General features: G+C 34.8%; 2 protein-coding genes across 2 annotated transcripts in view; one reads left to right on the top strand and one right to left on the bottom strand.

The window, feature by feature from the left end:
* The first annotated feature begins 1008 nt into the window (after nt 1–1008).
* On the top strand, nt 1009–8124 carry LOC116338022 (echinoderm microtubule-associated protein-like CG42247). The gene is made up of 8 exons (XM_031763048.1): nt 1009–1767; nt 2026–2392; nt 2628–2916; nt 3053–3224; nt 3331–3426; nt 6297–7116; nt 7274–7456; nt 7540–8124. Exons 1-8 carry the CDS (start codon nt 1615–1617, stop codon nt 7905–7907), a joined length of 2448 nt encoding a protein of 815 aa, XP_031618908.1. The 5' UTR covers nt 1009–1614; the 3' UTR covers nt 7908–8124.
* Nucleotides 8125–9397: 1273 nt separating this feature from the next.
* Nucleotides 9398–13713, bottom strand: part of LOC116338283 (cone-rod homeobox protein) — a 31223-nt gene continuing 26907 nt past the window's right edge. Inside the window, exons 8-9 of the mRNA XM_031763424.1 lie at nt 11319–11443; nt 9398–10869 (exon numbers count right to left, since the gene is read on the bottom strand). Of these exons, the coding sequence (XP_031619284.1) occupies nt 10451–10869; nt 11319–11443 (544 nt within the window). The 3' untranslated portion in view covers nt 9398–10450. The remainder of the gene's footprint in view (nt 10870–11318; nt 11444–13713) is intronic.

Raw genomic sequence — 13713 nt, 5'->3', positions numbered from 1 at the left:
AACAATCCAACTGACCAAAACTGTATTTTGATTTCTTCTTTTTTCTGTTGTTTATGTACAACTTTATTTCTTTTTTGTCTCGAATCGATTGCTTCGATGATGGAACTGACCCAGGTGAAAATTGTATAGCTCACAAAATGAACACATTTCACTCGCTGGAAATGAAACAAAACAATAACTTATTTCCATGTCAGTGATATCAACACGAAGAGAGTGTGTATGGTAAAATATTTCTGGTCGGGATCAACAGTCATCTAAGCAATAAATATCGAGCACGTAATGTACGCTGTTTTTCCACGTTAGTCGTCAATATATGTAAATGTTTCGTGTTAGTTACTCAATGGAGCCACTTGAACTCAACTTAATGTGTAATATATAGCCAAGCGCGACTTTTGTTTTACTAACTTCTGTTATGTAAAATACTTTTCTCATTTGAATTGGAGAATATGAAATGCGACAGCGAAAACGCACCAAGTCACACAAAATCGAATTGTTAAGAAAGAGAAAGCAGAAACAAAAAAAAAAAAATAGTCAAAGAAACAAAAAAAGCTGTACTTTTCATTGTTTCCTTTCTTTGTCGTTATTTTGTTGTGGAATTGTTCGGAATGGAGACAGAGAGAGAAAGTCAAGAACATTTTGCGGACATTTCGAAACGACACATGCACGGACACATGCACAGTCTCTCTCTCTCTCCCTCTTTTACAATTTCTTCTTGGCTCGTACATAATCATAATTTATAATGTTAGGGAAAAAATAGTGAACGTGCGAAAAAAAATCCTTTAATCCATTTTTTTATATATGTGAATGTGTTTGGTCGAGCGAATATTTCGATTGAAATGGATAAAGGTAAGAATGAAATGGAAAATCCCGCAAGACTGGACTGTATTGTATCGAAGAACTGTTTTGCCTATATGTTTGCATACCGTTAGCACCAAAATGAAAATCAGTTTTTGGCGATTTAAAATGGATTCGTTTGAGTCGGTTAGCCGTCAGTTTGAAATGAGTATGCCTCCGATGTGGTCGCAAAGCATTTTTAAACTCTCGCGCCAATGAAAATTTAAACATTTCACATGAAGTGAAAAGTAAAGAAAACAAACAATACCTAATTTAATGTTGTACTTAACTATTTGTAATTGAATAGTGTGTGTTTTATTTAGGTGAACGAAAATAGTTACTATAAAAGAAAACACAGTATAAGTTCTAGAGAAAATCGTTGAAAAAATCATATTCTACATGGAATTTTTGAGAAAAATAAAGAAAATGTGAAAAGTAATTAAAAAAATAATTATGAGAAAATCAAACAGTTAATCCAGTTAAAGAATCTATTTAATTCAAATATATTTATATAGTTACACTGTAAGAAGTGAATAGATTTTCACTTGTATTGTGTAAAAACGTGTTGAAGCGAAAAAAAAAAAACTGACGAATTCGATTCGTCGGCGCAACAGTAGAACTATTTTCTTAATAGAGCGGCACGTGGGAAAAAAAAGAAACATATTTAATTTCCGCCGTTGATTATCTCATTACGATTTCGAATTTTGTTCATAAATTAAGTGATTTTCGAGTTGTACACATACACAACAGTGTTGTGACAACACATAGTAAGCCAATAAAATGTGGTACAATTCGAGTCACCAGGGCTGGGGCAGTAAGGCGGTTGGCCGAAATACATCAATCGTTGATGCTGATTTAACCCCATCGTCGCCGATCAAACCAAGCGCTGGCCGCATTATACGCATTGTTAATAATATGGATCAAAGTGTACAGGTAGCTACAACATCAAAATTCGAATTTATGTGCATGCAATACGAATTACATAATAATAATCCAGAATAGGAATTTTGCGTGTTTTCTGTTGTTGTTTTTTATTTGTGAAACGTGTGAGCCATTGTCGCTCGCACAGTTTTCGATTCCTTTATTTTCGATTTTTTTCCGTTAATTCTAAGTCTAATGCGATTAAAATAATGAAATTTGTGTGCGTCAATTTATTGTTTCAATGACTGGTGCGATTGCTGTGTGATTTAGTGCCGTGTATTGCTAAATCTACGCACATCACAACCATTTGAAGAGGTGCTCGAGGATCTGGGACAAGTATTAAAGATGACTGGAACAAAGCGGATGTACACATCAGACGGTGAAGAGGTGTATAGTTTTTCACAACTCCGAAATGAGTATGCTGACGTGGAGACATTTTATTTGGACTCTGGTCCACGGGCCATATCACCAATATCGATGATACCAATAGGTTCACCATTGCGACGATCACGATCGAGCAATGGCATTATGAATACAGTGATCAATCATGATGTGCCAGTTCGACAACGTGCACGCAGTAAAAGTCGTCCACGTACACTTTACGCCGCCGATAGTACGGAGAATCGATCAAATGGAGGTAAGAACACGCACACACATACAAATTGAGTAATAAACTGCAAGATGGTTATTTTTCGATTGTGCAAAAATTAAGACTTTTCGCACGGTATTTAGCATTGATGATATCTCGGCGACACACTCTAATGATGATTACCATATAATTGCATTCCATGAAGTGGTTCAGTTTTTCTTTCAACTCTTCCATTTTTCTCTCTTTTTCTTACATTTTCGTTGGTATCGTTAAAAATCTGTAGATTATTCATCATCTGATTACATTAAGGAGGAACCAATCAAGTTAAGTATTCGCGGTCTTCGTCGAACATTTTATCCACCAAATCAGCATGTAGTAATTGATAATTCACCACCCGATAAAAAATTGAAATTACAATGGGTTCATGGTTATCGAGGGCGCGATACACATAAAAATTTGTGGGTTCTTCCATCAGGTGAAATGCTTTACTATGTGGCTGCCATTGCAATTATCTACGATCGTGATGAAGGAACGCAACGCCACTACACTGGTCACACCGAAGACATAATGACGTGAGTGCAAGTAATTGTTCATTTTTGCTTTTGTATGCGCTGATTTTTATCACAAAAAGGAAACATCGCAAATTTACAACTCATTTGTAACACGAAAAAAGCAATTGTTTTTCTGAAATCTTTTCGTTGAATTTAGAATGGACGTACATCCGTCACGTGAATTAGTTGCATCAGGTCAACGAGCTGGCGCAGATCGAAAATCACAAGCGCACGTTCGCATTTGGAGTACGGATTCATTGCAAACACTGTACGTATTCGGAATGGGTGAATTAATTGGCGGCGTGACTAGTGTTGCATTTTCTCAATTGGTAAGAGTTATTTCACTTTCTGCAAACTACTTAGTACATGATTTCTGTTGTAAATTTCACATTTTTTTGATCAATTGTTTCACATCAACATGTTTCGCTTCAACAGAATGGTGGTAGCTATATTTTGGCCACGGATTCGAGTGCCGATTCGATTTTAAGCGTTTGGCAATGGCAATGGGGTCATCTATTAGGAAAAGTGGCGGTAAGCACAAGTCATTCATTATTATTATTATTTTTTCTAAATATGTTGTTATTCATAAATGTTTTGATTGGTCAAGATAAAAACAATAATCCAATTCAATGGTTTAAGGGTGACGTGAAAGCGTAGCTATTTATAACCCAATATCACACAATTTTAATTGTGACCGACTGAATGTGCTGCGGGCAGCGAGCAACCAAAAAAAAAACTCGGAACATAAAAAAATCATTAAGTGACCATCACATAAGACGAAAATACAGTTTTTCTAGTCAAAAAGCTGTAAAAAAAAGCATATTTTCACGGCGACTCATGCATCGAACCATACCATTTTCATTCTTACCCAATGCATACTACCAGATTACACGTAGAATTCGAGAGCTCCCTCAAAGCACATTTACTACGTCATTTTCAATATATAAATCATACTCATAAAATGCCATAAAAAGCCCTTTTTCTTGCCACTTATTATTTTCCATTTCGTCTCTAATAATCATAATAATCATTTCAGTAGCCATGCAAAAAAACATTCCGTCTATACATGTAATTTAAAATTCCGTGGAAACACACTCACTCTGAACAACAAACAACACTTTACTCGCTCGCTCACTTGCTCACTCACTCATTCAGTGAATTTCATCACGACGAATACGAAGAATATTTAGTAGCATTGCCTTACGAACATTTGTGTGAGTATACATACGACGAACATTGAACACGATACTCAAGCAATCACAAGTTTATGATATGGCTGTCGACAATACAACAAAACCAATTGCGCTCGCCGAACCGTTTGCTTTGAAACACAGTTGCACGCGATGTATTTTTTTTCCCATGATTTCTTTTTTTGGAGAAGAAAAAAAATGAAATTCCATTTCGAGTCGTTTTGTTCTTCGATTCCATGTGGCAACTTCGAGACCAATAGTGTCGTACGTCTTTTGGTCGCACAAAGACGTCTCTCTTCCTCACTTTAGTGTGTACCAAAGTAATGCAGAAACTATGCCAAAACCGATTATGATACATTTTTTCGGCTGAACTGTACGGTTGTGCGCTTTCGATCGGTTGGCCGCCATATTTCATGTGTGCTGTGTTTATTTGCACATAAACAAAAACAACTTTCGATTCCGTTATTATTATGGATATTGCAGTAAGTAGCCAACTGCTGTCAAAAATGTAAATACAAAAAAAAAACAACACGAGAAAATCAAACGGCCGTGAACACATTCAAATATACACGTGCCCAACCGTTTCGACCAATTGTCGAAAACTTCGAAAAATCGTTTTCAACTTTTCGACGATGCAAATGTTTTAGTGTTGTTATTGTTGGCATCGTTTCATATTGGCAATTAGCATTTCTTCCAATTTTTACAGTAGTCTTCCACTTTCGATTTCTCAATCGTTTTTGTTTATGTTTTGATAACATGCTATCTCTATGTTACTGAATAGCCGAAAAATCACCGCATAATAACCCATTAAATGCCATACAATATGGCATAATTTATGTACCTGCCTACCAAGAGGCAATGACTCATGACCATTTATGATGATCAGTGCTACGCGAAATTGAGTTATTTAAAATCGAATTTTAATGGTAAATTCAAGTTCGACCTTTGAAAAATGTTTTGATACCGGATTTTTTTGTTTTGTTTTTGCCTTTGATAGTTCCGCTAATTTCATATTCATCGATCGTGTTGTTTTGAATTAAATACCGTTAAGCTTATGACTGGAATTGACCATCGATAATGATATCAGATCAGAATTTATTCTACAATAAAATGAAATAAAGTTCACGCCCAAATTTGCAATGAGAACATACATGAACAACACTCGATCGTTACAGCCACCTTCGATAATGCCAATTTTCTTTTTCGGGGTGTGTTGTACCTTGATACCAAATAATAATTATACACATAAAATATGTGGGATAATGGGGTTTTACATTCATATTTGTTTTAAATGAAACATTTGGCAAATGTGTTGAATTATGAATTTATGGAGCGTTATGAAGTTTATCATAAATAGCCCGAATGAAATGTTAAAAAACATTTGATTCATGGTTCTTTTCTCAATTTTTTTTTGTTCGTCGTTTGGGATCAATGAAATTCAGCCTTGAATATGTGCGGCGGCAAACATTTCTGTGATATACGCACTTTTGAATAAATGATTTATAATTTTTTGTGTTTGTGAAAATAAGAAAATATTACGCGCTGCACGAAATCACCTTGAAAACTTCTTGGTTCGGTTGACTCACACGCAACAAAAATGGCATTTTATCATAGGAATACAAATATATGTTGGGTTTTTTTTCTTTTTCTTTCTCGTATCGTTTTAAAGCACATTTTCATTTCGATAGACTTCCGGTACATTTGAATCATTGCGGTAGCACCAAACTATTTATGTGTTTTGAGTTTGAGCAAGGACATCTTCGGAAAACGATGCCGATATGCAAAAATTGCCACGCAATACAACTGAATAAACAATTCAAACATTTTTCACTCATATCGGTTAGCCATCTAACGAAAAGTTTTCCAATTTCATTGTAAAAAAGCGTTTCCGTATTTGTTTCGAAGAAATTCGATCGCGCAAACATTTGTCATACTCGTAAACATTTAATTAATCACGTACGTGAGTGGTGCGAGTCATGTGTGTCGTATGGTAATTGTGGCTAGAATTTAGAGCGGAAGCGGAAAAGTGGGTGAGAATGAATATTAATCGGGAAATTTTTCATATTTTGTCCTAAATTTATGGCCCAGTTTTTCTTTTTCTCATATTTGTTCTCGATATCATCACATCAACGGCAAATCAACAATTGTTAAGATGTTTTATTTGAATTCCTTCAACTTGTTTTTCATCATTCATTTATTTGATTTTTGCAGACATTGCAAGAGGAGCTACTCGGCGCTGTATTTCATCCGTTGGACGATAATTTAATTATAACATATGGTCGAGGCCATTTGGCATTTTGGCATCGAAGAAAAGATGGCTGCTTCGAACGAACCGATATGATAAAACAACCAAATCGAACGTGTATCACTAGCATACAATTTGAAGCCGAAGGTGATGTTATAACTGCCGACAGTGATGGTTTCATATCCGTTTACAGTGTTGATGCTGAAGGAATGTATTTTATTCGAATGGAATTTGAAGCTCATATGAAGGACATTGGTTGTTTGTATATGCTACCCGACGGTACACTATTGTCGGGCGGCGAAAAAGATCGAAAGATCGCCGCTTGGGATTCGTTGCAAAATTATAAACACATTGCCGACACAAAATTACACGAATCGGCAGGTGGTGTACGAACAATTTTTCCACAACGACCTGGTCGAGATGATGGTAATATTTATGTGGGTACAACGAAAAATAATATCGTCGAAGGTTCATTGCAACGTCGATTTAATGAAGTAATTTTCGGTCATGGACGTCAATTATGGGGTTTGGCTGTACATCCAGAAGACGAAGTGTTTGCCACGGCCGGCATGGATAAAACGATTGTTTTATGGCGAAAGCATAAACTAATTTGGACGGTTGGTGTCGATTTTGAGTGTATTTCACTTGCATTTCATCCGTTCGGAAATGCATTGGCGGTTGGAACGACAGCAGGCCATTTATTGGTATTGAGCGTTGAGAGTGGCGAAACAGCAGCAACGGTACGAGTTTGTGCAGCACCATTGAATTGCATTGCTTTCAATCAAGGTATGTCTTTATTTTCAATTACCTTTTGATATTTGAATGGATTCATAAACTCGAAAGTTGTTCTTACCCATTGAAAAATCACACTATGATGTTTCGAATTAATTTGGTGCATTTTTTAATTTTTCATTTAAAAAAAAAAACTATTTTCCGAAAATAGTGGGCGATGTCATTGCGATGGGTTCGGAAAATGGATGTATTTATCTGTTCCGTGTCACACGAGACGGCTTCTCCTATAAAAGACAAAGTAAAATTCGAGGCACACAACCATTACAGCACGTTGATTGGAGCATGGATGGATTCTTTTTACAAACGGTTACCGTTGATTTTGATTTACTTTTCTGTAAGTTACACCGTAAACCCCACTAATTAAAATGTTTATTCAATTTGTCAGTGGTACTTACTTGGCACATTTATTTTTCGCAGGGGATACACGTTCATTGGCACCTGAACGCAGTCCAATTTTGATGCGAGATGTAAAATGGTTAACGCATAACTGTACGGTTGGCTTTTTAGTTGCTGGAATGTGGAATAATCGTTTCTATTCAACACAATCGTCAAAGATAACGACATGCAATCGATCATCTGGAATGGATATGCTGGCGTCTGGTGATTCTGAAGGTCATGTTCGGCTCTTCAAATACCCGTGCATCAGTCCACGAAGTGAATACTATGAAACAAAAGTGTATTCGGGCGTAATTGGTTGTGTACGTTTCCTTTACGGTGACAATTCAATTGTTACAGTCGGTGGAACTGATGCATCTCTAATGATTTGGGATCTTGTCGATGAGTAAAACATTTGAATGAGAACATTTGAAAACTTAACAAACTTTATATTGGGAAAAAATATAATCTAATTTTAATTTGGAAACAATTTGGTCAGGTTTTCGGTCGAATTTGTGATTGTGGCCAGTGGGAATATCGTGGCTGAGGTAAGATCACATGATTTTGAGAAAATCTTGACAGATATTTGAACACGAACAAAAAAAAAAGTATTAAAAAAAAAAAAAACAAATCATACAGTTAAGAAATCGATAAAAAAGTGGAGAGAAACAAACCAATTCTTTTTTATATTAACTTACACTAATTTGATACAATATAATGAACAACACGGAATGAATTGATTTGGGTTCCATGTTTCGACTCGGATTTAAAATGTGAATTTCATTTTTAAAAATGCTTAAAAGACCTTATGCAAAATCGTCTCGAGCAAAATGTATGTCTTTTCGCACTTCTTATCGCCTTATTTGCTTTTTGATGTCCTTCAAACGAAAATTGTAACAAAATGTCCTTCCTATTCTTCTGAATGACATATTTTTTTTTTTTTTTTTTTTTTTTGAAAATCAAACAAACAAGTTCAAATTTCATGGAAAAACTATCGACCTAGAATTATTTGACACTTTTTTATCAAAGTGACTTTACTATCGGTTAATGATTTTCTAACTTTTTCTGTGAATGCGTTCGTCGTATTTATTTTTCTCGAAAAATGCAATAAGTCAAAACAATGATGAAGCATTTTCTTTTGATTTATTGACGGTGTTTTCGGCGAAAAAGCACCTAAACATTCTGTGAATGACTTTATTCTCATGGTTAGGTAAAAACCATTTTATTTATGAGTCATTCGATGACTGCGGCTGTCGTAGTTATATTTACGTTGAAAATGATTTCATTTCTCCAGTTCTCCTTTTCCCTTGATCGGTTTAATTTCTTGCAAATATTAATTAAAGCAAAAATGCTGTTTGCTTCATTTTCAAACGGCAACAACTTTCCCGAAATTATTTGCTTAAGCAATGAAGTTCGGTGCTTAATTTGATTCCAAAACGTTTATGCGAACAATTTTCTGATTTAATTCAGTTTTTTGAATGATATACCTCTCAGAATCGGTATGAGTTGTGTATTTTGATGTGCATTCTCTCATAAAATTGAAGAATTTATTTGCAAAGTAATGTAAACACCGAGTGAGAGAGAATTCACTTTGAAGTTGGTTTGATTTAATTTCGAAGCAAAAATTTGCTCTATTTATGTGCGCGCTTTTGATTTTATTTGAATGTTGATTCAAAGCCATTCTATATCATTTGAATCCATTAAATGAATTAATCGATTTTTCTTCCAATTTGTTGTTGTTCGTTGATACTACTACGTTTTGAGAAATGATTTTAGTCGAATGTTTTAGTTTAGAAACTACATTATTTGGACTCTGTAGCACGGAAGCGAAGTAAAAAAAATTCACATACACTTACATCCTCAATCAAAACAAGAGTTTGGTATTTGTGTTTTTTTTTATTGATTTGATTCTATGTTATTACGAGATATAATCTTAGTTAATATAGATTCATTACAATATGATTTCATTATATAATATCATTTAATGTATCGTACATCCAAAGTGAAATTGGCACAAGTATTAATCGTGATTCAAGCGCACGATTGCAAAATTTCTTCTCAACAAAAAGTCGAAACAAACATTGGCATTAATTTATGTGTAGCGATTATAATTTCTGATTTCATTTGTTTAGAGAATATGATTGAATATCTTTAGTTTGTAAACCTATTGTAATTGCTATTGAAATATTACCACTAAAAACAAATGCTGTCCGAATAAAAAGCAGATACATTTTTTTTTGGTTAATCTTAAACTGAATTGTGTTTTTATTTTCTTGAAGAAATGAGATATTGATCTTACTCTGAAAATAGATATCTATTCTTTGTCAGGTGGAAAATTAAAGTTCAAGCAGAAGTGCCCGGCAGAATCAACTTACGCTAAAAATGATTATTTCATTTAAATTGAACTTATTTGAATTAGTGCTACATTTTACAAACACACACACACACAAACACACTAATGCTTACACTTATGATGATATTCTACGCGATTATTGGTTCGTTTAAACTTTTATTTGATTACATCTTCAGATTCAATTTATATACATCTACATGTTAATGTGATCGTATTTTATTCTTTGTATTTGTTGTTTTAAACATGGTTATATATAAGATATATTGTACAATTAACTTAGAGCATTATGAGTAATTTTACTGCACTTTTTGTCCTTTTCAAAACCGTTTTACATATATATTTAAATGTGGTGCATAATTATTCAGAAAATGGTTGTTTTTTTGTTTCGAGTAGAAATTTCATTCAAATTTTTAAAATGTCTATGTTAGTTAAAGTCATTCCACTGCATTCCATTTGAAAATAGAGCAATTTTCTGCGCTTAATTCTATATATTTTTTTTATTTTGATTCTATCTCAATTAGAATTGATACAATTTTAAGACTTGAGTTTTGTACAATTTCGTATATATTCGTCTGTGTTTCTTCGTGCATTCATTCCATTTTATTCACTCTTATCGGTGGCATTACCCGAAGTTGTATGTTGAGCCGAATCACCATTAATCGTTGTTGTGTGTGTATTATTTGAATTGGTCAAAATGTCATTGTTGTTTGTGGTTATGCCGGTGCTGGTGACAAGACCGGTTGGATTTAGCATTGATTTTCGTGTATTGCTAAAGTTTAGCGGTGGCAAAAATGCTGGAAATGAAAAACCAGCCGCAGCAGCTGCTTGTAATGATTGTAAAAGTGCCGCTGAATGCTCTTGGGCTTTGCGACGCAATTCAGCCACAGATGTTGTACGTGGATCGTTGGCGGATGATGCGGACGAAGCGCACACATTTGTGAGTGCCGACGAACGATTTGCACTCAACGATGTTGTCGATGATGTGATTGTCGGGCAACACGAACACAAACCGGGAAATCCTGTAACATTTAAAATCCCAACATTTAAGCCGTGAGTTATTAACAAGGTTTGGAAAATATCATATCACTTTTATGCATATCGGTAATCAATCATTGATTGATGTGTGCACCGCATCGATTATAAAATTAGAATATAAAATGTGTGCCATTATCAATCAATGAAAAACACCTGCGCTGCGTGCTGCAAACAAAAAGTCATGAACACAAATTCGATTTACATTGTCGATTATTACATCAGATTACATGTCGTATCAAGTTTTATCGAATAACGGTCATGAAATCATCGATTAACCAATAAAACAAACTTTCTCTTCTGCAAAATAAAAGCATTCCATCGAGTGTGAATAATTCATGCAGCGAAAAATTAGATTTTGTGGGTCTTTTGTTCTTCATGAGTTTTCGTGGAAAGCAACAAAAAAATTTAAATTCCTCGAAATTAACTAACTTACCTTTCAAGTGTGAAAACAATGGTGGATGAAACTGGGAACCAAGTGATGCCAAATGTGTCGGTAGAAATAATGGAGGCGTTGCACGTGGCGCATTATTATCTAGCAATGGGCGAAAACCGTTTGTTCTGAAACACGAAATGAGAGAAATAAAAACACTTTTAAATTGGGATAATAATGGATGAAGTCAGACTATAAGTTCTTTCTTAAAATAACATCTGAGTTTTTCATTGATTTTTCTTTTTGTTCTTTTAAATTAAGCCGACCGGATTAAAGGATTCAATTAATTAAGATCAAAGCATACACAAAGTATTAACGAAAATATATTTTCAAAACATTAAATGGCATAATTTTGTTAGAAGACGGTTTTGTTTGTTGTTGAAAACCATTTTGTAAAACTTTTCCCCCGAAACATTTCAGTGGAATAGAGGCTACGTGTGTGTTTAATTTCATAGGATGCCTTCTGCTTGCATGAAGAGCGTATGTATATGTGTGAACATTTTCACACTCTGGGTATCATTTTATCGTCGATTTTCCATTTTTGCAGGTGTGTAGCAAGAGTGTTGTTGTGCAGAGCAACGTATCATTAAATTAAATCATATTTTCCAAAGAGTGAAATGCCGAGAGAACGAGAAAATGGAGGCCAACGGGATTTTTTTGTGGAAAGGAAGAGAGCGGAACAGAGTAAATATTGAATGTGCGCATGCTATGTGATGCGACGGAACCATGGCAACACCTATTCATGTGTACATAATTAACAGAGGCAACCATGTCTAATGTGTTTGGTTTGATTTAAACGCGTGGTCGACGAAGCTGAATCGGAGAGACGTCGGCGAAGTAAAGAAAACGACGGTGGCGGCAAATGGAAAAAAGGGTTGCACCATCCGCAACAACGACAACTACACAGCATCTCGGAAATGAATATAAAATTGAATTGAACAAGATCTCTCCTGAGCAAGGAACACATTATGCGAAGAAAAGAAATGGCGTTGTATTTAGCTATTTCGGGCAATAAAATTGCAGCCAAAAGAAAGAGACGAAGAAAACAAGTGGTGGAGATGAGCTCACATCATTTAGTTATATATCACGCGCCACCTTTGACTGAAAGCATCACCATCCGAGTGCCAAAGTTTATTTGCTTGCTGCCACATTAAATCACCTTCAGAAAAACCACTTGATATTTGTTTGATGCCATCAAATGAGTTTGTGTGTGTGTATCTTGCAAACAACACAGTTTCGGGTTAGTAAAATGTATACCATCTTTGCAAATTTATTGCTAGCCTTGAGCCACCATTAACATTTAACGCGCCCGCAATGGGCGAGAGCGATCAATTTTTAGCCAGCCAAAGCGAACATACCAGTGAACAGGATGAAATGGAGCATTTTTATTTGTGCATTGCACATAAAAATAAAGCCAACAATAAAATAAAATGTTTTCTCAAATTGAATTTTATTCGTCGGTTTTTTTCGTCTTTATCTCCCTCTCTATCTCACCCGTATGCTGCTTTACACTTTTATATCGCATTTTTTATCGATTCCATTTTGTTCGGTGTGCTTTTTTTTCGCTGTTGAAGCTTCTCCATACAGTAGCAATTCGCTCGATTCGTTTGGTTCATTCGCTTAATGTGCACACAATGTACATATCAATTTTATGATTATTTGACACTATTATGGCGATTCGGGTACAGCGCTGCTGTTTGCGATTACGACCGGTTATTTATTCTAATGCAATTTTGATGGCGAAACATAAAATGAAATTTATAAATAAATGAAAACGTGGGGCGTGCATATTTGTGCGTTTGTTAAGGATACAAAAGGAAAGTTAAGTAAAAAGCATCAATATCTCTTGATAAAGTGGAGCCACTTTGTTGTTCAAATGTAAATAAATTGTAATTGCTGGTATATCTTGAGAGATTCCAGTTTGTAAGCATTTAACTTGCGGTTTTTCAACAAATATTCTTTAGCGAAAGAGAAATTATTAGGAAGAAAATCTCTCGGAGAGCAAAACATTCAAGTGGTCACATTATGCGCATAAAGAGAGAGCGTTAGATGATCATTTTCGTGCATTATTTCGGTTTCCTTATACCGCAGGATAAAGCGGAAAAACTAACCGATGAGATAGGTGAATAAAAAAAATTGAACCATCCGAAATCAAGCGGATTGCGGAAGAAAAAATGTCAAAATAAAAAGGAAAATAAAGTTGATGTTAAAAAAAAGATGGAGAAAGAAGTTAGCCAGAATTTTTTTTTGGAACGGGATACAAAATGCTACTGCTGCTGAGTAAATTATAAACGACCAAAATGAAATATCTCTTTTTAAAAACCTCATAAATGATAATATGATTCCTTTTTTTCCATTCACATGAAATTTCATTCTTGATGGTGAATATTGAATTTAA

The sequence above is a fragment of the Contarinia nasturtii genome, unplaced genomic scaffold (genome assembly GCF_009176525.2).
Source record: "Contarinia nasturtii isolate CC-2019 unplaced genomic scaffold, AAFC_CNas_1.1 Cnas_scaffold_350, whole genome shotgun sequence".
In the NCBI taxonomy this organism is placed as follows: Eukaryota; Metazoa; Arthropoda; class Insecta; order Diptera; family Cecidomyiidae; genus Contarinia; species Contarinia nasturtii.
This window is presented reverse-complemented; position numbering and strand designations above follow the sequence as displayed.

Bases quoted from the DNA above. Each gene is read 5' to 3' on its own strand.
- LOC116338022 (XM_031763048.1), top strand. From the start codon at position 1,615: ATGTGGTACAATTCGAGTCACCAGGGCTGGGGCAGTAAGGCGGTTGGC. The intron at 1,768-2,025 runs GTAGCTACAACA...TGTGTGATTTAG, and splicing joins ATATGGATCAAAGTGTACAG to TGCCGTGTATTGCTAAATCT. The intron at 2,917-3,052 runs GTGAGTGCAAGT...CGTTGAATTTAG, and splicing joins CACACCGAAGACATAATGAC to AATGGACGTACATCCGTCAC.